General features: G+C 37.7%; 4 protein-coding genes and 2 long non-coding RNA genes across 6 annotated transcripts; 2 read left to right on the top strand and 4 right to left on the bottom strand.

Moving 5' to 3' along the window:
- Positions 1-1,699: 1,699 nt before the first annotated feature.
- On the top strand, positions 1,700-4,858 carry LOC149618239 (polycystin-1-like protein 2). Its single transcript, XM_089853981.1, has 10 exons — positions 1,700-1,732; positions 1,774-1,927; positions 1,989-2,149; positions 2,220-2,543; positions 2,707-2,937; positions 2,994-3,074; positions 3,138-3,769; positions 3,868-4,222; positions 4,281-4,598; positions 4,676-4,858. Exons 1-10 carry the CDS (start codon positions 1,700-1,702, stop codon positions 4,853-4,855), a joined length of 2,469 nt encoding a protein of 822 aa, XP_089710107.1. The 3' UTR covers positions 4,856-4,858.
- Positions 4,859-5,063: 205 nt separating this feature from the next.
- LOC149618238 (polycystin-2-like) lies at positions 5,064-6,360 on the top strand. Its single transcript, XM_089853980.1, has 2 exons — positions 5,064-5,730; positions 5,837-6,360. The coding sequence occupies exons 1-2, from the start codon at positions 5,064-5,066 to the stop codon at positions 6,358-6,360; spliced, it is 1,191 nt and encodes a 396-aa protein (XP_089710106.1).
- A 1,420-nt stretch (positions 6,361-7,780) lies between these two features.
- On the bottom strand, positions 7,781-8,230 carry LOC149618237 (uncharacterized). Its single transcript, XR_016375202.1, has 2 exons — positions 8,112-8,230; positions 7,781-7,943 (listed from the first exon to the last, which is right to left on the bottom strand). It is a non-coding gene; the product is annotated as an uncharacterized LOC149618237 (long non-coding RNA).
- A 2,078-nt stretch (positions 8,231-10,308) lies between these two features.
- Positions 10,309-11,977, bottom strand: LOC149618236 (uncharacterized). Its single transcript, XM_089854199.1, has 3 exons — positions 11,866-11,977; positions 11,331-11,562; positions 10,309-11,265 (listed from the first exon to the last, which is right to left on the bottom strand). The coding sequence occupies exons 1-3, from the start codon at positions 11,899-11,901 to the stop codon at positions 10,697-10,699; spliced, it is 837 nt and encodes a 278-aa protein (XP_089710325.1). The 5' UTR covers positions 11,902-11,977; the 3' UTR covers positions 10,309-10,696.
- Positions 11,978-23,034: 11,057 nt separating this feature from the next.
- LOC149618235 (uncharacterized) lies at positions 23,035-24,279 on the bottom strand. The gene is made up of 5 exons (XR_016375178.1): positions 24,204-24,279; positions 24,021-24,137; positions 23,834-23,941; positions 23,722-23,757; positions 23,035-23,511 (listed from the first exon to the last, which is right to left on the bottom strand). It is a non-coding gene; the product is annotated as an uncharacterized LOC149618235 (long non-coding RNA).
- Positions 24,280-24,397: 118 nt separating this feature from the next.
- LOC149618234 (uncharacterized) lies at positions 24,398-25,362 on the bottom strand. The gene is made up of 3 exons (XM_089853977.1): positions 25,313-25,362; positions 24,480-24,663; positions 24,398-24,423 (listed from the first exon to the last, which is right to left on the bottom strand). Exons 1-3 carry the CDS (start codon positions 25,319-25,321, stop codon positions 24,398-24,400), a joined length of 219 nt encoding a protein of 72 aa, XP_089710103.1. The 5' UTR covers positions 25,322-25,362.
- Positions 25,363-27,973: the final 2,611 nt, after the last annotated feature.

Below are 27,973 nucleotides of genomic sequence, written 5' to 3'. Positions count from 1 at the left end.
GTTGCCTTGAGGACTAATGTTTCAGTTACTTGTAATGGATTCGTGACGGATACACCCCCATTAACGTACTCGTTCTATTATAATTGGAATTATACCGATATTAATATACATTTATCAAAGAAATTAAGTAATATGAGTGACTTCACTAGAGGTAAGCTTCACTAAATTTGATAGGCAGGCTGACCACCGTAAGATTGTTATGTTAACCATGGTCAGTGCATGTGTTGATTTTCAGGTGTATTACTTCGCAAACGTGTTTTCCCTCACGCCCTTAACCTAGTCTTACCACCGGGTGACCCATTGAGGAATTTTGACGCTGCTATTATTGTGTCCGTTAGAGATGCTTCCTCAATGTACACTGATTTGATTTTAAACTTAAACGTTAGTTGAGTGGTTAAAACTACTAGTTAAGAAATATTATATTTAAGACCCTGTTGGTTTGTTTGTGTCTTCTTGAAGGTGAAACCACCACGTGATTTCACCCCTGAAGCCTTAAAGGCGTTTATCCAATCAGAAACCGGGACTGACGCGGGTTTGAATGACATGTTAGCTATGGGTAACATCGAAGGTCTCTTGACCGATGTTATGGCAATTGGTCATTACATAAACCACGAATTGGTTGAATATAAACGGCCCGTTATGTCATTGAAAGAATACTCGGATATTAGACAAAGTTTAATTGATTCGGTCTGGAAGCTTCCGATTTATAGCGTTGAGTTAGCAATGCAAGCGGCGTCCGCTGTTCAGGCTACCATAGAAGGTGGCAAAATTGAGTCCACAATTATAACTTTGGTATGTAGGCCTACGATCTGTTGGCTTTGGGTTTTTAGCGGGGATTCCTGTTTGGAGAAAATTCAACTTCCGACTTATAGGAAACTTCCGGTAAAGTAATGAGTAAAGTTGCGAATGTTTTAATATCGGAAGCGGAATGTCCTGAATTGTCATTCCTGCGAATTTTAGAGGCTGCCAGGTACTCTATAACGTTATCGAAGTGAATTTTGAGATAAATTAAAGTTCATTTTTTAAAAATTTTGAATTGAATTTAGTACAACAATTCGGGCCTTATCAACACTTTTCAACGCCTCTGTCGAAAACGATCCTTTACAAATTACCACAATCGATACTGACGATTTTTATAACGATATGCAATACGATACTTACGAAGAATACACCGATGAACACTGGGAGGACCTGGAAATAATGAGAAGGGTATGCATGTGTGTCCAACAAGGGGATGTTGTGGGTTTGAGGAAAAAAAACCACGTGTGACGTGACGTTGTCGTGTACACACACTTTTATAGAAAAGTGTCGTGGCTGTTACATGCGTACGATTGATGGACACCATCTCCAAGATGGTCTTAAATCGTAGCAGAACCGACGAAGGTAAGCGACTTTTGGAAACGAAATGTGTCCGAATTTGGTTGGAGAAGTCCAAATCGGGAAGGACGGGTGAACACGATATGGGATGTAACAGGGGAAGTCGGATTCATTTACCCGATCCGAAGGATTTGGGACTGATTAATAAAGATGATATTCTTAATACCATGGTAAGAATCTATGGTTAGCTCTTAAGTAGGGGTGTGCAAGGCGTTATGTAGGACCTAGTCAGGACAATAAAATAATCAGAGAAAACTCGGGAAAATTCAGAATTTTTAGTAAAATCAGGGAAATTTATGGCGTTTGAGACACCCCCTACATAATGTGCGCTGTACATCCTTTAAATGGAACCCGGGTACGCGATGAAATTGAAAATTAGTAATTGCGCCATTGCAGTTATTGGAAACAAAGAAAAATCCGTATTTCTTCCAAAAATCCTCGGACCAAGTCAATTCAAATTTTTTACTCGTTGAAGTCGCTGGTAAAGATTTGAATAGTCTCGATTTTAAGTCGCGTAAAACGGACTTTGAATATTTAGTCGAAAGAAGAGGTATTAGACATGTTATTCAAATTTAAAAAATTATTAGAATTGCATTTTTATTGGTAACCAGTGAATTTGATGACCGAGCCGCCTGTTGATGGTTATTTACTACTTAACAATACCGAAAATGTCGTTCAGGCTGATATAACAATACATAGAATCGTTGTGTCACATAATGCCTCCAATATATTGCTGGTTTTTGGCAATATCTCGACCGAACACGTGTTCGTGGTAATTTCAAACCCAAGTCTTCGTTTTTACCTGAACTTTTCCATTAATGTTGGACTCGACTTAATCCCAGGTGACGTTGAAGTACAATTACGCTCCAACTGTTGCCGATTTTAAACAATTCAATATGATCACCAATTTTAACACAACTGAAAATGTATCGCGAGTTCTGTTCCCCTCTAATAGAACTAAAGACGGTCCCGGTTTCTATTATTTGGGGATATTGCCATTCACCCGTAAAGTGGCCATGGTTCTTGGAATTCAAAATGCCTCGGGGGTAATTGAAAGTAAAGGGTCTCAGCAACAATTTGGTATTACTTATACGTTAAGTACTCACCAATTACGGTGTCTTTATTGGAATGATAAGCAATCTGAATGGATGTCCGATGGCTGTCGGGTTCGTGTTGATACTTGATGGACATGGTTCCAAAATGGGAGGGTAATTATTGGACCAAAGTATTTGAGTGGGATGGATGGCTCTATGGGAAATCAATCAATCATTACCCTCCCTTTTTGTAAAACGTTGGATCAGTTATTCAAGTAAATTTATTAACGTGTAGCTTGGATATCGAACGCGGGAATATCTGATTCATTGTAAATGCACTCATCTCTCGGCATTTTCTGCCGGTTTCCTCGTGGCCCCTAATTACTTGGACTTAAGTGCCACTTTAGAGTTGTTTAAAACGGTTCCCGATAACCCCGTCGTCTTAGGGGCAGTCCTGGCTATATGGAGCCTTTATTTTCTAATGTTAATTTGGGCCATACGTAAGGACAGAAGGCTTCGAACCAAAGTATGGCCATCTAAAATGCTGTTCTTTTAAAATACATGACGTGTCTCCCTATTTAGAACATTGTTAATATACTGGCTGAGAATGTTGAAGGTGATTCGTCAAGGTATCTTGTAACGGTGTCTACCGGTTGCAGGAAGGTAATTGAAATGCTACTGGTGTGGTACTGGTGGTTAATACTCTGTCCTCGATTTTAATTTAAGGGTTCGGGAACAACTTCTCGCGTATATATCCAACTTTTTGGGGAAATGGGTCAAAGTTCCCCGCGTTGTTTGAACCCGAATCTCAGTTCGAAATTGCTTCAAAAGGGTGACGACGATATGTTTCTACTGACAACCGACTCGCCACTCGGAGAGTTACGAAAAATATCAGTTTGGCATAGAAACGATAGGGGTGTCCATCCAAAATGGTTCTTATCGCGAATTCATGTTATTGATTTGACCAGTCGAAGATCGTGGTATTTTCATATTGGACAATGGTTGTCCCTCGGAAGGGATTTGTCCCGTGACGCGGTCCCGTTTAAAGGGGACAACTCGTTTTTACTGTCCTTTAACGCCAGAGCCGTTTCGTCATTACGCGATGGTCACTTATGGTTCAGTATACTCTTGCCTCCGCCGAGGAATCGGTTTGGTTGCAAACAGCGTCTGAGTGTCGCCTTATGTCTATTGTTGATGGCCATGTTGGTTAATATTATGTTTTACGGTACAAACGTAAATGACCCCGAAGACCAAGTGAGGTTGCATCGATTGCAGATTTCCATGAGTCAGATTGTCGTTGGGATGGAAAGTGCTTTCATCGTGTTCCCAGTTGGATTTCTTCTCTGCTTTTTGTTTCAGTAAGTCCAAGATGGTGTGACTGGTCACTGTTAAGTCTTAATTATCTCTCAATTGCATCGACTGGTCAGTCTAAAGTTCTAATTATCTTTAATAACAGACATTCGAAACCCAGAGATGGTCAACGTCTTATTTTCCAAAGAATGGTGGAAGACCATGAATCGGAAGAAGAAGTGTCAAGTACCACAATTGAGGGTAGCGAAAGTAGCGTTTCAAGTGCTGGAGGAAAGGGTTGCTGCCAATTACCATGGTGGTTCGTTTACGTGGCTTATTTTATGGCATATTCCTTGGCCATCCTGGCCTCCTATTTCGTCATTTTATACGGATTGACTTATGGGTACGACAGGAGTCTGGCTTGGTTGATATCAATGTTTACGTCATTCGCGCAAAGCGTAATTATAATACAACCCGTTAAGGTCTTCGTTATGGCCTTTATCGTGACCTTAGTACTTGAGGTAGTCAACGTGTCTCAGGCTACAATTCTAGCGATGGTCTAGCTGTTAATTCTTTTAGAAACCACCCAATCGTTACGGTGATTTGGAGAAATACTTTGCCCAATCGGAACCCGTCCCTAGAGAACTTAGCAAAGGTGGTATCGTAACGAAACCCAATAGGGAGAGTACTTATTCGAAGTTATCACCAACTGTCGTTAAAGAATACCGGTATTTCCATGGAACCGAGAAGAAGATAGTCTTTATTATATCCGAGATGGCCATATTCGCCTTGTTTTTCGCGGCGTTACTGGTAATTATCTACTCGCAGTTTCCAAGTGTCGCTTATTTTGGAACCAAATCCATTAGAAATATGATATTTGACTCTACTTTAAACAAAGTGAGTTAGCGTAATCACAGAGTAAAGATCTTGATGTCGCTGTGATCAAAATGGTTTTTAATTACTAACGTCTGTAGGTGAAAGACTTTGATAGTTGCGTCAAGTATTTGAATGACGTACTTATACCCAATTTACACGCCAATCAACTTTGGAATGGTCAACCTCTTAACAAAGTTGGTTATATGGTTGACTTGTCCACTAGATTAGTTGGGGTCCCGCGTTTAAGACAGAAGAGAGTCATTAACGGTGATTACTAGGACTTTGAACTTGGATTGTTTATAATTGAAGTTGCATTTGTAATTTTAGAAAGTTGCTCGACGCATTTGGGGAATCATTTGGTTGGGAATTGTGCTAAACCTTACGCGTATTGGCGCGAAGATAAAGGTGATTATTTTACGGGTTGGTCCCAAAACCCACCATTGGAAAGTCCAAAACTAATTGGACGAAAAAGTGGAATCGATCGATATGACCCTTGGGTTTATCGAAGTGGTAACGAGTTGGACAATGTCCATTTCGACCATGGTAAGTTGGATCGGTACAATCGGTAAGCGAGAATACAAACCGTCCCTACAAACAGGTCAGTTTGGTATTTACGGTGGTGGAGGATACGTCGCGTTGTTAGGTCGAACGCGTCGATGGTCACGTGAGGCCTTGAACGACTTACTAACGCGCCATTGGCTGGACGATCGTAGCCGCGTTTTATTGGTCGAATTCACGACCTACAACGCCAATAGCAACCTGTTTAGTATCGTTCAAGTCATGCTGGAATTAACCGCGTTCGGTTACGTGAAACCCAGTTACAAAATCGAAACGGCGCGATTTCATTACGTCAGAGTTGGGCTAGACACGGTTGTCGGGTTCGCGCATGTCCTGTTTATCGCCTTGTTGGTACTGATGACCGTTAGGGAACTGTTAAGGATGAAGGAATTCGGATTGAAACAGTATATGAAAGACGCCTGGAATGTATTGGAGCTGGGTTTGATTTTAACTTCGATTTCGGCCATCGGGGTCACTTTGAAACGGTACCAAGCCGTGTCCATGGCCTTTGAAGCTAACAATCCAGCTACTGGTAATAAATTCGTTAACTTTTATCCCGCGGCCAGATGGAATTCGGTGTTGTCTTCATTGCAAGGTAATTATATTTTGAGTTTTCCAAAATAAGTGGTAGGACTTCCATTTTTGGAACATTGCGTTTCCGACCTTTTGACCTTGACTCTGGTTTTTGTGGGGGTGGTCAGGTTTTATCATAGCCTCATCAGCCATCAAAATATTCAAACTTATGTCATTCAACCGCTATTTTGCCTTTCCGTACGAGACCTTAAGAGCTTCAACCGGTGTCTTGGTACATCACTTTGTCTTTATGGTCATCCCCTTAATAGGTGGCGCCCTATACTGCCGTCTTGCCTTCGGACTTGAAATGTCCAATTTTCGAACGTTTACCGAAAGCCTAGTGACCATTTTAAAAATCCTTATGGGTCGGGTATCGTTTCAAAACGTTGTCGATACCGGGTCGTTTTATCGAGGGGTTTTCTTTATTTTTTACGTGTTTTTTATCATCTTCATTATGATGTCTTTGTTCTACGCCATTTTGAGGGAATGTATGAAACGCGCTAGGGAACGGTTGACATCTTGCGGGGAAAGGGGTAATCCACGAACTGAGGATATTGTAGATTATTTGAAGTATCAGATGAAGGTCGCTGTTGGTAAGAAAGATGTGTCGTGGGTTCAACATCAAAGGTTTAAGAAGAAGTTAAGGAACTGAATTGGGTTTGAGTTTTGATTAACAAAATTTTTAATGCGTGTTTTATTTAATTATAAATAAATATTTAATATAAACAATTATTTTGCCGTAATTGGAACTCCTCTATGGTTAGTAGCTCCGATTTTCTATTTAAAACTAATTGGTATTTTTTGGAGTCACTTTTCGTCTGGCATTTGACCCCTGTATTGTAGAAACGCTTTAGTAATGAAATATTTTTTAAGTACTTGATGTTTTGTAACTTACTAAAGTGACATAGTTGCGACATTAAAATCCCAGCTATGATAGAAACGGCGAAACCAATAGAGCTGTACCAAAATGTGGATATCTTATAGACTGATAAAATCCTATTGGATAAAATATTAGGGGTTAGGTATTCCTAGTGCGCCTCTGTGTACAACTGGAATTTGTATTTAAACTTTACGTGTTGTCGGTTTCGACGGTTGTGGTATTCTCTAGTCTAATGTTGTCAATATTGGTGAAGGAACTGTTCGTGAACAACTCGTTTTCACTGATGTTCAGATGGTAATTCGTGTCACATTCCAGTGTGGTCTTTGTTAAGACGTGGTAGGAGCGTCTAGCGAAGTACACTTGGTTTCCGATGGTCATCCATGATATCAATGTGATACCCGATACCAATGAGAACAGACAAGACTGTAATTAAAAATTGTTTCCCATCAGTTGATTGCTACGTTTTTTTCCCCTTCTGATATACCCTTACCATTTTTGTAGTTTTCTTCCAAAATATGGCCAAGAAAGTCGAACCCAATAATGGTCCTCGTAGAACACCGCTTAATATAATGTGCGCGCTGATGGCGTTACCCAAGTATGGTATAACAAAACTACCCAATGTCGCCACTGCGCCAAACGCGAAACCTTTAAATGGAAATTGTATTAGTTTGAATTATTGGCTGCAGCTGTGCATTGGACGGTTTCTCTGTAAGTGATTAACGGAGTCGTGTGTGGAGAAAACATAGTACATACTTAGGCAAACACATATCAAGACATTCCTCCTGTCATTGGTTGAAATGCTGGGGAATAAAGGTTTGATGAAATCCTCCAAAGCCAGAGCGGCGAAGGAATTAACGAATGATGAGAAGGTACTCAGGGAACCGCTGATAATCCCTGATATGGCGATTCCTTTTAGGACGGCGTGTCCCCTGAAGAAGTCCCCGATGGCGTACACTAGAATCTATAGATCGATAATGTACTTTGGTTCTGTCCCATAATTACCCTCTCTCTAGCTGTACCTGATCAATTCTGTGAACACCCGTGTAATGTTTCAATTGTAAAGGATCGCAATTACCATAAAGCGCGTACAAGATGGCTCCCGATAAGGTAATCAATAGAATGACTATAACAACTAACGCTGTTGCTAATACGGTGGAACTAAGAGATAGTTAAGTATGTCTGCACCACTTGGTTAAGTAATTGTAGCATACAACCTTTTGGCCACTGTTGTTGTACGCGCACTCATGATGCGTTGGATAATCGCTTGGTTAATTAAAAAATTGTCCAAGGCGCTAATTATCCCGTATGATAGAAGGGATATGCCACTGTACCTGTACCCTTCGTGGTCCGTCCACCTGTTTAAATGAATTATGTAATGTAAAAGGAATGCATACAGCTAATTGGAATGAAGGATAGTAAGTTCTCAAGCCCGAATTCATAGATATTAACAAGGGATATATGTGGCTCCACAATGATTCCTTGTACAATCTAATTGTAATTAACTTAAGTTAATGTTAACCTACACGAAAGATGATAGGAATTCGTTGTTGAAAATGGTGCCCCATTCACGGCCCTCGCTTTGCATACGAAGTCCACCTTGACCGATGATCATAAGTAGAGTTGTTAACATAAGTAATGCTTGAATGACGTCAGTCCAAACGACGGTTCTCAAACCACCCTTTATGTATAAATCAAAACTTTTGTTAGGCGGGGTCTCTTCAAAGCAAAATCATGGGTCATAGTAGTATAGAACAATCCCACTCAAGTACTTCGGTTCTTTAATTACCCTCACCCTTTTTTGGAAGGACACCATTTATAACTTACGACTGAGCTGTACAATGTACAGACAAAACCAAGAATAAACGTGATGATTTTAATATCATATGGAGTTAAAGTTGATAGCAATAATGCTGGAAGGTACAATACAATTGATATGTAACATACCTGCAATAGAAACATCATTGTAAAAAGAGTGAAGGTATTGATTAGTATTATAATTATTTTAATTGGTTCATTAGGTACTTTGTTTAAAATGAATATTGCGGAATACAGGCGTCTCATTTGACTGTCGAATCGCGTTTCCATCACCTGAAAATATTATTAAATTAATTTAAACAGGTCACGTGTTCTGAAATTAAGTTTATAAGTGATATGTTCCTTCCATAAGTAGGAATGGCGCGACCTATACAAGTTCGTAATGCTACTGAGTGACTTACAGTACTCGAGATAACTAGTTCGAGAAGGAAAACGACAATTTAGCGAGTCAACACTCGATGGTGGTTAATTAATTTTGCAGGACCAAGTTCCATCTAGGTCCTATTTAGTCTGAACTTACTAAGCCCAAATTTGACAGCAGCGACCCACTCACCAGGCGTATGTCGCTTTACCCTGAATCTATGACCTCCCTACTTCAATCACTTCAAAATTACCAGCTCCAGTTTCTTAAGTTACCAGAGATTAACAAACTTATGGAAGGAACATATCTTATAAACTTATGATTAATCCACTTACCTGAAAGACACTGACGTAATTGGAATCCCTATAAAACGGCACGATAAAATGAGCCGCCAATAAGAAAACCACAGTGTATGAAAGATACAAAGACGAATAAGAAATTCCATAAGTATAAAGTTCACCGGGGATACTGACTAAGGTGTAAGCCGATAAACAAGTAGCCGCTATTGAAAATGCTACGGGGACCACACCTAAATTACGACTTGCCAATAAAAACTCTAACAGAACCGAATTCTTCTGACGCGATTGCAAAAACTTGAAGTAAAAACTGATTAATGTGCAGATTAAAAGTAATGCCAAAATGAAGAGGTAATCGGGCCATTCTATGGCTGTTTTGGGACTAAGAGATGAAGTAGACATAATGTTACTCTCGCTACCGTAGCTTCAAGTTCAAATGTCCCAGATGCGTTTATAACTAAATTGAATGTACTAACTTATACAATAAGCTAGGGTATCTATAGTATTAGCATTAATTACCATATAGACGTTTATTGTTTACGGAATTAATTTACTTCCCCGTTGCTATGGGCTTCGTATAACGTGTTTTCACTGTATTATAATTTTATCAAAGAATTACGGTTACCAGTGAATATTTGATTAGAGAAATGTTGTTTTTACAATGGTTATTTATTGTATTGGGTAAGGTCACTCATTATCTTCGTTCTGTTTAATTAGTATTTAATGTAGAGGTGATATTTTCAAATTCAGGGTGTTGTGTTGTGTTACAAAAATGGCAGGGGCTAATTATAGGACCGAAGTAGGTACATGAGTGGGATGCGTGGATGGTTCTATGGGAAATCAACTGAATTTTGAGTGAATCGAAAATGTTAAATGTAACTTCTATGACCAGCCCTTAGATTTTGATTGAGCCCCCACAAGGGATGCTGCACCCCCTAACACAAGTTGCGAATGAACATTGGAGAAGTGTTTATTATGATTGGATGATCCCCTTAAATTTAAGTGTGTGTATCGAGTCAGGGAAAACATGCAGAAGTCAGGGTAAATTCAGGGAATTTTGATATTAGTTTAGGGAAAAATTTCAAGTTGAACTTTGATATGTCACTGTGTTAGTCCGCAAAGCTATATACGTCTGAAAGTGAAACTCGGTCAATTTTTATTATTCGGTCAGATGCGGATATGCTTTTATGTTTTTATTTGGGGTCAGATAATCTTTATAGGCTTAGAGGAAGTAAGTTGTTTAGACACTTTTGTTTATCGTTTTAAAAACATTTTATTTTTAACAAAGCGAAAGATCGCCTGACCGTCTTTTTGTTTTGTATATTAATACAACTGTACAGAGTTTGTAATTACAAAGTTGAGAGAATGTGGCTTGTTATGCCTTACAACAACACTAACAACAACAATAAGGGGGAGAGACAAAAACTATTCATACAATTTACGAGAAATTGATACAAATCTTTCTGAATTCCTTTCGTTGATAATTTGCATTGCAATGTTGTTTTCGAGAATGAGTAGTGGTTAGCTAGGAGAGTATTTAGCGTTTGAGGCTAAACATAGAGAATTAATTTTACGAGAGTATTACAATAACTCTTGGGTTATTGCTTCTTTCGGGTATTCTCTTATGGTGTTGGGTTTAATCCCATCCACCGCCGCCTCCACCACCTCCCGAAGGCCATCCGCCTCCACCGCCGCCTCCCGAAGGCCAGCCGCCACCGCCGCCGCCGCCTCCTGAAGGCCATCCACCACCGCCTCCGCCGCCGCTGGAAGCCCATGGATCGCCACCGCCTCCACCTCCGCTGGAAGCCCATGGATCACCACCGCCTCCGCCGCCTCCCGAAGGCCATCCGCCTCCACCGCCGCCGCCGCCTCCGTGGCCTCCTCCGCCACCACTGCTACCGCCTCCGGATAGGGTAATGAAAGCTGGGATGATGGTCTTGGTACTGATTTGAACTCCTTTTCCTCCGCCGCCGCCGCCACCTCCGTGGCCACCGCCGCCTCCACCACCTCCTAGAGACCATCCGCCACCGCCTCCGCCTCCTCCTGAAGGCCATCCACCACCGCCTCCACCACCTCCTAGAGACCATCCGCCTCCGCCTCCACCGCCTCCTGAAGGCCATCCACCACCGCCGCCTCCACCTGAAGGCCAGCCTCCTCCGCCGCCACCTCCACCTCCGTGGCCTCCGCCGCCGCCTCCACCGCCTCCTGTTAAATAATATAAAACTGATCAGAAACCCATCAACCAGTTTGAAGACATTTTAATTATTTACCTTTAACTTTAATGGGAATTGGCAAATAGACGATCTTTACTTGACCGCCTCCTCCTCCACCGCCTCCGTGGCCACCGCCACCACCACCACCTCCGGCGGACCATCCACCGCCTCCGCCTCCACCTCCACCCGAGGCCCAGGGGTTACCCCCTCCACCTCCACCACCGGAGGACCATGGTCCAGTCGAAAGAGACGATCGCACTACGAGTGCAACAACGCACAAAGGAAGCCACTGCAAATCGACATTAAACTAATTAAATTAAGTTAAGTTAATCGATGAAGTGACTTAGTACTACAATGATCTAAGTAGATATCCCTTAACCACGAGACTTAAGCACTAGGCCTACTATGATCTAAGTAGACGCTACATCGAAAGCTACCTAAATTACCAAATTTAATCACGAAGTTTAAGTGATACCAATTTAAAATTACATTTTATAGCGAACTAACTATTGGAACTGAATCATATTTAAATCTAAAACACGAATTTAAATCCTTATTTCATGAGAGCAGTGAGTGAGTATTGATGTCTTACCGTTCTCATGGCTGAGGATGCTGTGATGCCATCCATGTTGAAGCCCGCTCTTTATATACCCTTACCATCATGCAGCACCCACCCGGCCCTAAGTTACCGTTACAACTTTTCTTTCCCCCCGAGGGGGTCTATGTAGCTCGCGGCTTACTTGGTAATCTCCGCCCACAAAGATGCTAGCTGGACCATCCAAAATAAAGAAAGAATAAAAAAGGGTAACTAACTTCCTATTGATTAGCTTTACGTGATAAGGAAAACGAAAGATACACACACAGACATACTGTAGGGAGAGAGAGGGAGAGAGAGAGAAAGCGGTGAAAGTTAGTTTAGATTTTTAAAAATCTTCAAGACGAAAATAGAACGCTTTTTAATAATTCGGACGCCCCATTCAATGATGGAAAGAAAGCTGGCCCAACCAGACTTAAATGTTATTATCAAGAGATACTTCAATGATATATTTCAACAAGTATTTTATTGTACCACTAAAAGCGTGCTACTAAAAGTCAGTCTTGAAGCGTACTAGAAAACCACTTTAGGAATAGTACTGTTATGGCTTTAGTTTACAGTAATTTATGGGACATTACATTAGGTTAGGTTAGCTCGGGCTAGATTGGGTTCTGTTAGCTCTGGCTAGATTGGGTTCTGTTAGCTCTGGCTAGATTGGGTTCTGTTAGCTCGGGCTAGATTAGGTTAGGTTATCTCGGGCTAGATTAGGTTAGGTTAACTCGGGCTAGTTTTGGTTAGGTTAGCTCGGGCTAGATTTGGTTAGGTTAGCTCGGGCTAGATTAGGTTAGGTTAGCTCGGGGTAGATTAGGTTAGGTTAGCTCGGGGTAGATTAGGTTAGGTTAGCTCGGGGTAGATTAGGTTAGGTTAGCTCAGGGTAGATTAGGTTAGATTAGCTCGGGGTAGAGTAAGTTAGGTTAGCTCGGGCTAGATTAGGTTAGGTTAGCTCGGGCTAGATTGGGTTAGGTTAGCTCGGGCTAGATTAGGTTAGGCTAGCTCGGGGTAGATTAGGTTAGGTTAGCTCGGGGTAGATTAGGTTAGATTAGCTCGGGGTAGATTAGGTTAGATTAGCTCGGGGTAGAGTAGGTTAGGGTTAGCTCGGGCTAGATTAGGTTAGGTTAGCTCGGGCTAGATTAGGTTAGGTTAGCTCGGGCTAGATTAGGTTAGGTTAGCTCGGGCTAGATTGGGTTAGGTTAGCTCGGGCTAGATTGGGTTAGGTTAGCTCGGGCTAGATTAGGTTAGGTTACCCTGGGATATTTTAGGTTAACTTGAGTTAGGATTAATTTTGTTTGAGTTAGATTAGATGAACTAGAGTTGTAAAAATAACGCAGGACTTTTAAGTATATCTTTTATAAGATTGTCTGTAATATCTAGGACAGCGCGGCGGTTCTTTTAGAGTGTACAGATAAGTAAGCTAGAGTGGTTTTTGCCTCCCCTCTCCGTGTGGGTGATCATTATCAAGTGAAACCAATAAGTATACCTAGAAGAACGCTATATCTGTTAACTTCGTAATCCAAGGAAACGTTGCTAACTTTGAATTTACCTTAAGAACAGCAACAGCATCTTACGATGGGGGGGGGGAGATCAGGGGAGGAATATTAAAGAAAGAAAAAAATGATAGGGTCTTGATATAATATTTTTATAAAACCAGAAATAAAATAATAATCCATCGCTCTTTCTTTCTGTATAATCGCTCAGTCTTTTTAATTTTAAACTCACGATCAACATCGCGTACATCTTCCTGTTTTTATAAAAGGTTAGCGGTGTCGTCCGTCTGCTCCTCTTTTTGGACACAGTGACAGTTCTATTGTCTGTACAGGGTGTTACATCAAAGGATGGATGGTTATACAGAGGTACAATGGGAAATCAATTGTTTGGGGTGAAATTGGGCTGACTTTCTTTAGCTAATATAATTTAACTATTATTTGGTTAAATTCGAATAGAATATCGTACCATAAAATATGCAGGCACATTTCTAAAAATAAGTAATTATATAATAAAACGTGATTTAACGGTAGATAACACCAAGTTTGTATAAGCCTTACAAGGTGTGGACTGCAACAATGCTTTTAATTATGTACCGGTAACATTAAAAGTACGGTATTGTTTAGTTTAAATTAACTTAATTTTTTATCTTTATTAGATAAAAATGTGAAGGTACAAAATAATACAATATTAAAATGAGGAAAATGTCTGGGTACGCAAGGATTCTTAGCTGTATGCATTCCTGGTAACACAGATTTTATTGTCTCTTGCATATCATTATTATTTCTTCAAAATTGAAAACAGCGTCGCGTAAACACACGTAAGACAATGATAATTACATGTGTTTGGTTTGTTTTGATTGTTGGTCAACCGCACCGTGCGCTAGCCCACAACAACAAGAAGGGTGAAACGAATCCATTGTTTTTGATTTTAATCTGGTTTGGTTTAGAAATAAGTCTCTTATCAAACTTTCATCTACCATGATTCGACCCATTCTTCTGTAACAGATAATGAAATCCATTATTATCCTACGTACCGGATAATATACTATCAAATATGGTTTTTGGACCGAAAAACTTTTTACGCTATTAAAAATAAATATAATTCATAAGTTTATAAGATATGTTCCGTTCCATAAGTTTGTAAATTCTGGTAACTTTGAAACTGGAGCTTGTAATTTTGAAGTGATTGAAGTAGGGAGGTCATAGATTCATGCTAAAGCGACATACGCCTGGTGAGGCGTTGCTGTCAAATTTGGGATTAGTAAGTTCAGACTAAATAGGACCTAGATGGAACTTGGTCCTACCAAAATTAATTAACCACCGAGTCCGAGTGTAGTTAGGACTTCAATTGACTTGCTTAATTGTCGTTCTCCTTCTCGAACTAGTTATCTCGAGTACTGTAAGTCCATCTCAGTAGCATTACGAACTTGTATATGTAGTGAATTCATACTTATGGAAGGAACATATCACTTATAAACTTATGATATAATAAAGTCCATGTGATCGTTGGGTCATTGAATTACTTTCTACGTTCGGTTCTATAATTACCCTCATCCTATTTGAGAGATCACCCTGTACATATTATATTTAAATCTTACTAAATTCTTAATTGTAACAGTAGTTTCAATATTCAAATATTAATTCTTCCAAATGGCCCACATACTTTGAGAAAGTATTTTTTATTATTATATACTTTTTAATTATTTTAAAATATAATTTTTATTATGAATGGATGGAGAGGAGTTATAGCTAAGTTATAAATTAATAGATAATTGCAAATCCGTGACTCGGTTTTAAAATCAATAAGAGGTTTTTCGGAAATTCGTGTGTAGCGGAAACCCTTTTATTTATTTATTTATTTTTTTTAAAAGAAAATTAATTATTTATTTATTAAGAAAAAAAGGGGTAAATGCTTAGGCCTTTACGAGTCTTAGTTCTTGTTGTTTTGAATGTTTACGAATATGTTTTAAGTATATGGGTCATATAACCTGTAAATCTTATAAACACGCTGAATTCAAATTACTTACCCGTCAACGGAAGCCGACTTAACTTCTAAACAACCGATTAATCATTAAATTAACCTCGAAGCGATATGTTGCTTGCCAAATCGTCCAACTATACCGATTGTCAACCGATCAATCGGATTATTAACCGATTTATTGATAAAAATCAGTAAATTAACATCGAACCGAAAAATTGGTGCCCTAATGGGTCAAAAATATCGATATAGTATCGATTACTAACAGATTAATCGGTAAAAATCGGTAAATTAACCTCTAACCGATAAATTGGTTGCCAAATGGGTTAAAAATATCGATATTGTACCGATTACTAATCGATAAATCGATAAAAATCGGTAAAATAATTTAGAACCGATATATTGGTTGCCAAATGGGTTAAAAATATCGATATCGTATCGATTACTAACCGATTAATCGATAAATTAACCTCGAACCGATAAATTAGTTGCCAAATAGGTCAAAAATACCAATATCGTACCGATTACTAACCGGTTAATCAATAAAAATCGGTAAATTAATCAAGAACCGATAAATTGGTTGCCAAATGGGTCAAAAATATCGATATCGTATCGATTACTAATCGATTAATCGATAAAAATCGGTAAATTTACCTCGAACCGATATTTTGGTTGCCAAATCGGTTGTGCCCATCACAAATTAATACCGTTTCTTCACACTTAATGTTAAGATGTGTATGTGTTTTAGCAAATGCTTATTATTATTCTTAAATAATGTCTTACTTATATAACCCCTACCTAAATTCCCAATACCAATATAGACACTTTAAAAATCGTGGCCGAGGGTTCAAGATCCACTCGAACGAAATTAAGTTTCTAAATTTAAAAGAAAGTAAGTTATATTATTATATAGTTGATGGAACCATTTTCTATTTTATCTCCAATTAGTGTCAGTACGGAAAAAAAAATTAAAACTTACTGTAGGAAGATAATATAATGATATAAAACCACCTTAGGCAATTTATAACCGAACCTAATAAAAATTTCAACAGATAGACTGTATCTTTTATCTCAATAATTAAGGCACTTAAATGTTAGTACGCTATCATGGGTATTTTTTTAAATATATTATTTCAGGCTAATTTATTTAAATCAGTTTGGGAACATTTAGGTGAATAACGTTTAAAAACCATTCAGGAAATGATTAAATAATGATTAGAGATAATTTAAATATTAAGGTTGCGGTTTTTATTGAATTTAATTAAAATTTAAATTGATTTAATTCATTGTAGTTTCCTTAAATGGCTTTAAATATTATATACAGGGTGTTTCTGGTACGTCTGCCATAAATTAAAGGCGATGTTCTTAAGACAACAAAAGGTCAAAGGTCAACACACCAGAATCTATTTCAACCCCCCCAAACGTTTGAATAAAAAATTTATCTATTAATAAAAACCACTGTAAAAGCAGGGATAGATATAATTTTAGAAGTAGGAATGGAGAACCGTTAGTATTTACTTCAGTCCGACTCATAGACCACCCAGTATAGAGCCCCTCCCTCCAACACGTAATGTAACGAAAAGTTTAAATTATCTTATTGGGTAGCTCACTTAAACTACGTTTTGATGACGTTGCTGACGGGGACGGCGAAAAATACGTAATTTCTTTTTACCTCTATTGCTATGACCCTCCCGCCTCTTCTTTCATACCCCTCTCTCCGTCCCGTGGAAGGGGGTCCGGGACTTTGACGCGCGCCCAGATATTTCTCTGTTCTCCATTCCTACTTCTAAAATTAAATCTATCCCTGCATCTATTAATAAAAACCACTGTAAAAGCGATGCCGTTGAACTATGGGACGGGTTACCGTTTAATAATTACCATTTAAAACAATAGACAATCGTGGGTACGATATACATCTGGTTTGTCAGCGCCTTAGATACGAGAGATACCAAAATCTGTTTTTTGTTTTGTTACACTTTAAACATCTTCGGCTGCTTATTTTAAAATTAAAATTGAAATGGCGGCATTTCTCTTTGAAAATTCTTTTTCTGAATTAGGTTTTTTATTTATTTTTATTATTATTATAATTTCTATTGTGTTCTGTTTTTCTCCTTTCTAGTTGTCATTAACGTAAACAAAACACTTTCTATTAATACCCTAGTCTACTTTCTTCGCCGTCTCCTCCTTGTAAATGATGAATTTCATTTGAATACCATGCAGTTTCCTCGTTAGCCCTAAAAAAATTACAATAATTTCTTAAATTTAAATACCGTTAAGTGTTATTGCAGTAGCTGTGGATGAAACGAATTGATTTCGCTCTATTAGCTATCATCATAAGTTCATAAGATATGTTCCATCCATAAGTTTGTAAATTCTGGTAACTTAGAAAGTGGAGCTTGTAATTTTGAAGTCGTTGAAGTAGGGAGGTCATAGATTCAGGGTAAAGCGACATACGCCTGGTGAGTAGGGCGCTGCTGTCAAATTTGGGGGGCTTATTAAGTTCAGACTAAATAGGACCGAGATGGAACTTGGTCCTGCATGCAAAATTAATTAACCACCATCACCGAGTGTAGCAGGTAGGACTTCAATTGACTCGCTTAATTCCGTCGTTCTCCTTCTCGAACTAGTTATCTCGAGTACTGTAAGTCCATCTCAGTAGCATTACGAACTTGTATCGGTAGTGCCATTTATACTTATGGAACGTAATATATCACTTATAAACTTATGGTTGTATGCATTGCATACCCAATTTCAATAATTATTTATTGTATTTTGAACTGAAAACTAATTTCCGTATTTTTCTTTTAAGAAAAACCATTTAGGTTTCGGTTGTATTATCCTACTTGGGTATTGTTTTTAAAATATTATCGTTAGTTTAATTTTGTCTCCTCAAATTTATTTAAGACGAGGAAATTCCATTTTAATTTATAGGAAGTTAACTATTAACTTTACTAAGAAGGAATATGGGTAATCATTTTTTAAGAAAACCCGTTATCATGCACCCAAACAATTTTTTCTTCATTTATTTCTGATATATGTATGTTAATTGTAATCAGACTTAATCTTACGAAACGAGTTTTACTTAATTAATCTCTTGGTAATCGTTTTAGCTTCGTCTGATTTCGAGAAAATGTGGTGTTGTTGTCAGTGTTTTACAAAGATAATCGATACAGTCAGTATTTTATTGATGACCCCTTAAATTTAATAAAGAAACTGATTTTGACAATGATTACTAATTAAATTTATTAAGGGGTCATCCCTAAAACACATTTTGAAATTATAACTCGAAAACAGTGGCCCGCACAGTTTCAAAATGGAGATAGAAGTTAGATTTTCGACACAATCAAAATTGATTTTTCAAAGAAAGAAATCCCCTGTACAGATGTACAGTAGAAAATAGAATCTTTCAAAAATAGTAAATAGCAATTAATCTTAAACTTTTATTGATACGCGTGTATCGATTCTCAATAACTTTAGTCTGAATTAAATTAAACCACATAACGTTCTTCCTGGATTGCATGCTAGCATCATTCATTCATTCCTTCATTGTTCATTCATGCATGACCAACCTGTTTCCCATGCAGAGAAAGTATAGTTCTAACCATACCTATCATCCTGTTATATAATACACATCCCAAATCATCAACCTTTAAACCAGTTATGTTGCCCTGGGGGCCCAAAGGATATGCGAATGCGAAGCCGAGATAAAATATATCCTATAATAACGATCGAGGAACTTACAATAACTGTTGCAATCATCCGTTTCCTTCCAAATTAATATATAGACCTTTTCGATTGAACGTTTACAGCCAGTCAACTGACAGCCTTAATACGTGAATGTTTTCAAATTGCTTAAGAGTAGAGATGTTGTAAGTGTAACTCACTCAGCCAGTTACAGGGTGTTTAAAAATTGAAAGGAGGCTAATTATAGGACCGAAGTATGGGTACTTGAGTGGGATGCGTGGATGGTTCTATGGGAAATCAATTCTGAATTTTGAGTGAATCGATGAAATGTTAAATGTAACTTCTTCTATGACGAGCCCTTAGATTTTGATTTTGTCCCCAACAAGGGATGCATGCACCCCCTAATCCACAAGTTATCATGAATGAACATTGGAGAAGTGTTTATGATTGGATGACCCCTTAATTAAATTAATTAGAAATCATTGTCTGTTCAGTTTCGTACTTATTAAATTTAAGGGGGTCATCCAATCATAAACACTTCTCCAATGCTAATTCATTCGTAACTTGGTGGGTTAGGGGGTGCAATGGTGCATACCTTGTGGGGGCTCAATCAAAATCTAAGGGCTGCTCATAGAATTAGTTACATTTAACATTTCATCGATTCACTCAAAATTCAGTTGATTTTCCCATAGAACTAACCATCCAGGCATCCCATGCACTCATGTACAATACTTCAATCCTATAATTACCAAGCTCCCTTTTTCAAAAAGAACACCCTGTATTTCGAAATTCCCGGAAAGGAAGCGTGTTAGTTAGTGCTTTAACTCGGTCGAGCCAATTATATGGGATGCATTAATATTATATAGGTGCTATATGAAGAACCCCCGCTTATTATTTCTTTTTTTAAACTTTAGTAATTGCCTTTTCTTAACCGTTAGAGAATTGATCACGATCTCGTTTCGCTGTTCATTTTCTTCTTTTCATTTTTTTATCCCGGTTTAAAATATTTGGCGCTTCGCAACTTCCTCGATAAGGTTTGCCCATTGACCTCCCCGGGTCACATCCTTAAGTTTGTACCAAAGACGTCGCGGCTATTATGTACAGCCATAAGTTTATAAGTGATATGTTCCTTCCATAAGTATGAATGGCACTATCCATACAAGTTCGTAATGCTACTCAGATGGACTTACAGTACTCGAGATAACTAGTTCGAGAAGGAGAACGACGGAATTAAGCGAGTCAATTGAAGTCCTACCTGCTACACTCGGTTGGTGGTGGTTAATTAATTTTACATGCAGGACCAAGTTCCATCTAGGTCCTATTTAGTCTGAACTTACTAAGTTACCCAAATTTGACAGCAGCGCCCCACTCACCAGGCGTATGTCGCTTTACCCTGAATCTATGACCTCCCTACTTCAATCACTTCAAAATTACAAGCTCCAGTTTCTAAGTTACCAGAGATTTACAAAACTTATGGATCGACTTTGTTTATTAATTCGCTATGGGTAAAATTCGATTTTACATAATGATTAGTTTAGCTAGCCCCTCCCACTAAGCCCTCCTACATACGTTGTGTGAAAATGGCTGGGTACGCAATGATTCCAATTAGCTGTATGCATTCCTGGTAATATTTGTTACGTTTATTTTAGCACTCTCACATTTATTATAAGGAACTTAAAGTGATATATTTTATTATAGTGTTACTTTATTGTTAATATCGGCCATAGTTGACTACAAAGACCGAAGACCAGTTCGCATTTAACTTAATGATTAAATTCGACCATTTTAGTTGTTACATAATGAATTAAACCATTACACTTTGATTGATATAATTAGAAACACTGTATAATTAAGTTCTTGACTTCTGGTTTATAATTAATATTTAAGTTAATTTAATTTAACTAAATTAAATAATGAAAGTTATAATTCATAATTTAGGGTAATAGTTTTATGTTTTACCATTAATACTGTATTTAATTCCTGGTTTTAATCGTTACTTTAATTAACTCTAGACTTAAGTGATTAAATTAATCATAATTAGGTTGTACAGGGTGTTTCATATATAAGATAATGGTGCATTCTTTGGGTCAAGCTGAGTGGAATGTAACTTTGTTTATGTTAAACACCAAATAATTTCAAGAGGAAATAAAAATAAACCGAGTTGGTTAAATTATTATATTTTTCAGTTGAAAATAAACGTTTTTCGTCGTGTAGGTCGTTGGGTCGACATTATAATTTAGTTTTTCCGCAAAATGTATTATAGCACGCTTTTCAATTACATTTGCTATGGTTTGACCTTCCTGGTACCCTTTTCATGTACTCTAGAACTGAATTGATTTAGTCACTGCAAAGCCACAAATAGAAACAATCTTTTGAAATGAAATTTTTTATGATTTAAATAAATAAATAAATGATTCAAATAGTCCATTTACCGTCCTATCAATGTATGTCTTGACCCCTAGTAGACCATACCTGCAACCCCTTAATTTGAAAATGGTCTATTAACAGTAAATTACATGCAATTACGTTGCCTCGCATCTATTGCTAATTTTATTAAAAGCGCATTGCAATTGCAAGTATTCATTCATATATTGTATACAAGCGTATTGAATTAAATACAGTTTAATACTTTCTTAAGTATTTTATAAATTTTAAACTAAAATAGTATTTTATTAATAAAATGAAATAAAAAATTATAGCCTTAATGGCATGCACCCAATTTCCATAAATAACTGTTATAAAAATAAACACGTACGACGATTCAATTGAAAGTTAAATATTATCTCTCTCCCTCTTTCAAATAGTAAGAAATGTTGCTTTTTTTCACTTAAAAATGCTTAAATTTATTTAAGAACCAGTTATTAAATGAAAAGGAGTACAATAGCAATAACCTTCTCCTGACTTAAATTAATCTCGATTGAGTATTTCTAGTAATTTCCACCCGTCGTTGACCTATACCAAAAGAAGCGTCTGCTCTTAGCAACCATAAGTTTATAAGATAAGTATGAATGGCACTAGCAATACAAGTTCGTAGTGCTACTGAGATGGACTTACCGTACTCGAGATAACTAGTTCGAGAAGGAGAACGACGGAATTAAGCGAGTCTATTGAAGTCCTTCCTAACTACACTCGGTGCAGGTGGTTGATTAATTTTGCAGCTAGGACCAAGTTCCATCTAGGTCCTATTTAGTCTGAACTTACTAAGTTACACAAATTTGACAGCAGCGCCATACTCACCAGGCGTATGTCGCTTTACTCTGAATCTATGACCTCCCTACTTCAATCACTTCAAAATTACAAGCTTCAGTTTCTAAGTTACCAGAGATTAACAAAATTATGGATGGAACATATCTTATGAACTTATGTTTCGAGTCTAACCTAAAATGGGTTCATTCTGTTGTTACTTAACTGGTTTTCTTACACTCGTTTTCAACGCCGTTCAAATCGTCTTCAATTTGTCTTAGATTTGGCAAATTTGAATTGATAGGCACGCTTCCGTATCTAGGCCTACACTAAGAAATTTATTTTCTTGAAAAATAAGATTGTTTATTTCACTTTTATAGTAGCAATTATGCAATTTGCGGATTTCTTGGGGTTTTAATTGTTCTACCCCAAATATTTGGTATCGTTTTAAAGGGGACAAATAGGGCTATGACATACTCAAAGGACTTCCCTGTATCTCTTATAGAACCAAAGTTAAAAGGATTCATGTAAATAAGTCCATGTTAATCCTATGGAGAGGACGTTTATGAACATTTTGCTTAATTACTCGGGCCCTGATTGTTGTAACCCCATGTATTAGGTATCGTTGGAAAGGTAGGAAATGGGGCTATAACATACTCAAAGAACTTCCCTGTATCTCTTATAGAACCAGAGATATAAGTCTCCAAAGTATAATTCGAAAATTCTCATGTTAACCCTATAGAGGGAATGTTCATGAACATTTTTAATTACTCGGGAAGTATAGGCTTAATTAGTAAAATAGGATATTGTTATTTTAAGTTATTCAACAGGAATTATTTAAATAAAAAAAACAACACATTTATTCAACTTCAATTATACAGAAATTTACATTATGTACAATACAATTGGGCATGCGCAGATTCTAACGCGCCATCTTTGAATCATAGCACTTTAAAACGAAAAACCATGTATTACATGAATTTACGAAGTCACTTGGCGGCATATTTTTATGTCACGTGTCACTTGTATGTATCTTTTCGCCAATCCAATTTACATATTTACAACAGAGTTCATTTAACTGAGAAGGGGGAGTGGTTTAATCCCATCCTCCGCCCATCATGACGGGCCATCCACCGCCTCCACCTCCACCTCCGATGGATTTACCACCTCCGAAGCCACCACCACCTCCGTGTCCACCTCCACCGAATCCACCACCTCCGAAGCCACCGCCTCCGTGACCTCCACCACCTCCGTGACCTCCGCCTCCACCCGAAACGGCAATCAGAACTGGGATAATAGTTTTAGAGGCGCCACCTATGAAAATTAATCAGAAATAATAATAAATAAGTAATATTTAAAAATAAGTATTTGGTTTAAAACATATATGAAAATTGGTGGACTGATAACTTTGAAGATTTATCTCTATAGTCTTTGTTATTGCGTCTTAATTAACTCTACGACACTGCGCCCCGTCCCCTTTTGAAAATTGTCTATTTGTTTTGAGTTAAAAAGTTATTTACGTACCTCCTTTTCCACCACCGAAACCGCCTCCGAAACCACCTGTAATTAATTAACAATTTATAATTAATGCATACTTGAAGAAATCTCTATGAATAATTATAATTTTGGGTCTTACCTCCATGGCCACCACCTCCGAAACCTCCTCCACCACCTCCGATGCTCTTTCCTCCGAAACCACCTCCGAATCCGCCTCCGCCACCTCCTCCATGGCCACCTCCGAAACCTTGAAATCAATCATTAAATAAATATATTAGGTCCTTCATTCATACATTAGTTTATTCTATTAAAAAATATGAACTCACCTCCTTTTCCACCTCCACCACCGCCTCCTAGCTTATTGACATCAACGGTGAAACTTCCGGCGTAGTAACCTTTGCGACCCGCAAAGATATCTGAACCGCCACCTCCACCATGACCTCCTTTGAAGCAGAAGAAAAGTTATTGATTGTCACAAAGTTTAAATATAAACAGAATTAGTTTCTAACCTTTTCCGCCTCCGAATCCGCCTCCAAAACCACCGCCTCCATGGCCTCCTCCGAAACCACCTCCACCACCTCCGATGGATTTTCCTCCTCCAAATCCACCTCCGAAACCGCCACCGCCACCACCTCCGTGACCTCCGCCTCCAAATCCACCTCCACCGAATCCACCCTTTCCACCTCCACCGCCTCCACCAACTTTAACTGGGATTGGCAAGTAGATAATCTTCACTTGTTCACCTCCACCACCGCCGCCTCCGTGGCCTCCGCCTCCAAATCCACCGCCACCACCTCCGTGGCCTCCACCTCCAAATCCACCGCCGCCACCTCCGTGGCCTCCACCTCCTCCACTAAGGGCGGCCCAAGGATCACCTCCTCCGCCACCACCACCTCCACCCGAAGACCATGGTCCGGTGGCACGCGTCAAATGCGCCAATCCTAGCACCAAGGCTAGTAACTGAAATCTCTGAAATAATAAGAGGTTTTGAACGTCAGATTAGAGTTTATCAAAAATAGATTAAAACTGAAATCTTTGAAATGAATTTTTTTTTTTTAAAACTTAGATGAACAGAGTTTATCCAAAATTCCAGTCCACCCCTTTACCCTAGCTACTTTCTAGGTGTTCCAAAAAAGGGGGATGTAATTTTGGGACCGAAGTATTTGAGTGGCATGGTTCTATGGGAAATCAACTGAATTTTGAGAGTCGAAAATGTTAAATGTAACTTCTATGACCAGCCCTTAGATTTTGATTGAGCCCCCACAAGGGATGCATGCATCCCCTAACACAAGTCATCATGAACATTGGAGAAGTCTTTATGATTGGATGGCCCCTTAAACTTAAGTTGCAAACTTGAAGACAGTGCTAATTTAATTTAGGGGTCATCCAATCATAAGCACTTCTCCAATGTTCATTCGTAACTTGTGGATTAGGGTATGCATGCATCCCTTGTGGTGGCTCAATCAAAATCTAAGGGCTGGTCATAGAAGTTACATTTAACATTTTCGACCCTCAAAATTGATTAACCATAGGACCTCCAGTAAATACTTCGCTCCTGTAATAAACCACCCTTTTTGGAAGTAACACCATGTAGATATACTTAAGAATAAGCAAGTACCTTTGCCATGCTGGTCGTCAATGTATAACCAACGATCCTTGAGTCGAAATGTATCTGATTCAACTCCATTCCAAACCCTCACTTTTATACTTCAACCCAAGATTCCCAAACTCAGTCTGGGCCAAGAAAATACCAGGGGGCGTGAAGTCAATAACGCAAAGGGGGAAAACCGTTAAAGAAATTAAACTGATACAAACACAGACGCACACGTTGGCGTTTAAATTTATTTATACTTAAAAGTGAGTGAATGATAGCATAGAAGGAAATATTGGTAGTTTGGTAGGTATCTCTAGCTTGATTATGGTGTTGAGGATTAAACTGTAAATGCTTCAAGGATGACGCCAGCAGGTTCTTTTTTTGTGTTGTTGCTTGGGATATCCTTAAAATAGATACCTTGATACCAACGCATTGTTATGATGTTGTATGAAAGGTATTAACGCAAGGTGCATCAGCCCTAAAGGGAAAAAGGAATACTTTATGTCTATAAATAAATATCTTCAACTCGCTGCTATCAGCAATTAAAGGTTAAGTAAAAGTGCATGTATGTATGTGTGGTGTTAGTTTGAGAGAGGATTTAATTTAGAAGAAGGAGATAGCCAGGGGTCAATTATCATTGTATTGTTCGACACTTTGTTATAAATGTAATTTGATAGCGTATATTAATTTTAATGTAGTTTATTTATTATCTGTTCATCTTTCATCTTCCATTGTTCTCTCAAGTGGTTTTCGTGGATCGTTCATTGATATTTGTTACAAATGTATATTTTACAGATCGTCTAAGGGTCAGACGTACCATTATAAGTTCATAAGATATGTTCCATCCATAAGTTTGTAAATTCTGGTCATGACAAACTGGAGCTTGTAATTTTGAAGTGATTGAGGTAGGTCTTAGATTCAGGGTAAAGCGAAGTACGCCTGGTGAGGTGGCGCTGCTGTCAAATATGGGCTTAGTAAGTTCAGACTAAATAGGACCTAGATGGAACTTGGTCCTGCAAAATTAATTAACGACCACCGAGTGTAGATAGGACTTCAATTGACTCGCTTAATTGTCGTTTTCCTTCTAGAACTAGTTATCTCGAGTACTGTAAGTCTCTCAGTAGCATTACGAACTTGTATTGGTAGTGCCATTCATACTTATGGAAGGAACATATCACTTATAAACTTATGGTGTAATAAATATTAAAGAATTCGGTTGAAATGCACGCACGTTTTTATATAAGAAAGGTTTGGTTACATTTTTGGCCGCCATTTTTAAAAATGGAGACTGATTGAAGAAATATTTCTTAGGGCGTACCTACTACTTAAGAGTAACGTCCCTGCAAAATTTCAGCCTTCTAGGTGAAGCGGTTTGGGCTATGTGTTGATTTTAGTCAGTCAATCAGCCAGAACTTTGACTTATTTCAAAACAAAACAACATTTGAAATAGTTCAATAAATAAAATTTACCTATGCAAAAGAAATTTATAACATTTCATCCTCACTTTAATAAAACGGTTATAAAAATGGAAAGTAAGGAAAACACCCCTAGGGGTGTTTGTTACCCACACACAGATACACACTTAGATGACTATAAACTTAGTTTATTGGTGGCATCAATCTGGGAAAGTTTTTTGGAAAAATCCCTTTCTCTTTATATTTAGAAGAAAGCCAGGATAAACTCTAACCCTGAATTAACAAAGTTTTAGATTCTTAACATTAACATCGTAACTGGATTTCTTTCGATAAAAAATACGCCGACGTCTTTTTTAAAAAAAGAAAGAAACCAGATTTTAAAGACGAAGATGAAAGACGAAAATAGAACGTTGTTAAAAGTTAAACATATAACCGGACCGGGTTATTATATGTACAATAAAGTTCTAATAAATGAATGTAGAAATGAAATATTTCTACAAATAGATTATTTATATATATAATATAATATATATATATGCTTTATATTATTTGAAGTATACAGGGTGTATTTCAATCCAAAAAGGGGTGAGGGTAAATAATTATAGGACCGAAGTATTTATTGTACATGATTGGGATGCGTGGATGTTGGTTCTATGGGAAATCAACTGAATTTTAAGTGAATCGATGAAATGTTAAATGACATAACTTCTATGACCAGCCCTTAGATTTTGATTGAGCCCCCACAAGGGATGCACCATTGCACACCCTAACCCACAAGTTAGGAATGAATTAATATTGGAGAAGTGTTTATGATTGGATGACCCCTTCCAATTTTGTAACAAACACCCTGTATTTATATTAATTGAACTAGATATTCTTTAAATTATTTTATTAATATTCGATTCAAGTATTCTTAGGTTTATTTCTAAAAATTTAATTTGAAGATTCCTTCAAAAAATTTTTATTGAAATTATTTATTTAGGTTTAATTTCGAGAGGAAATTATTTAACGAGTATTTTTTCAAATAAAATTAAGGTTCATTTAATTTTATACTTATATTCCCTTCTGCTTATATTTATAGTTAATTTTATTTTGAGAAAATGAAGTCCTAAAAATCTCAATAGTGTTATCTAACTGAGATATTTTTAAATTAAATACCTGAAATTTGCATATAAACTAAAACACACCTAGCAATTTAAATAAAAATAAAATAATCTTAATTTTGAAATAAACCAATTTAATTTTCCTTTTGCAATGATAAGAATAATTT

The sequence above is a fragment of the Phalangium opilio genome, unplaced genomic scaffold (assembly GCF_054372755.1).
Source record: "Phalangium opilio isolate 3A_F unplaced genomic scaffold, DU_Popi_V2 ptg000209l_1, whole genome shotgun sequence".
In the NCBI taxonomy this organism is placed as follows: Eukaryota; Metazoa; Arthropoda; class Arachnida; order Opiliones; family Phalangiidae; genus Phalangium; species Phalangium opilio.
This window is presented reverse-complemented; position numbering and strand designations above follow the sequence as displayed.

Bases quoted from the DNA above. Each gene is read 5' to 3' on its own strand.
- LOC149618236 (XM_089854199.1), bottom strand. From the start codon at position 11,901: ATGGATGGCATCACAGCATCCTCAGCCATGAGAACG. The intron at 11,563-11,865 runs GTAAGACATCAA...GTCGATTTGCAG, and splicing joins CATCCTCAGCCATGAGAACG to TGGCTTCCTTTGTGCGTTGT. The intron at 11,266-11,330 runs GTAAATAATTAA...ATTATTTAACAG, and splicing joins AATTCCCATTAAAGTTAAAG to GAGGCGGTGGAGGCGGCGGC.
- LOC149618238 (XM_089853980.1), top strand. From the start codon at position 5,064: ATGACCCTTGGGTTTATCGAAGTGGTAACGAGTTGGACAATGTCCATT. The intron at 5,731-5,836 runs GTAATTATATTT...GGGGGTGGTCAG, and splicing joins GGTGTTGTCTTCATTGCAAG to GTTTTATCATAGCCTCATCA.
- LOC149618234 (XM_089853977.1), bottom strand. The intron at 24,424-24,479 runs GTGGATTTGGAG...GAACAAGTGAAG, and splicing joins AGGCCACGGAGGTGGTGGCG to ATTATCTACTTGCCAATCCC.
- LOC149618239 (XM_089853981.1), top strand. From the start codon at position 1,700: ATGTGCGCTGTACATCCTTTAAATGGAACCCGG. The intron at 2,150-2,219 runs GTAATTTCAAAC...ACTTAATCCCAG, and splicing joins CGACCGAACACGTGTTCGTG to GTGACGTTGAAGTACAATTA. The intron at 2,938-2,993 runs GTATGGCCATCT...CTCCCTATTTAG, and splicing joins ACAGAAGGCTTCGAACCAAA to AACATTGTTAATATACTGGC.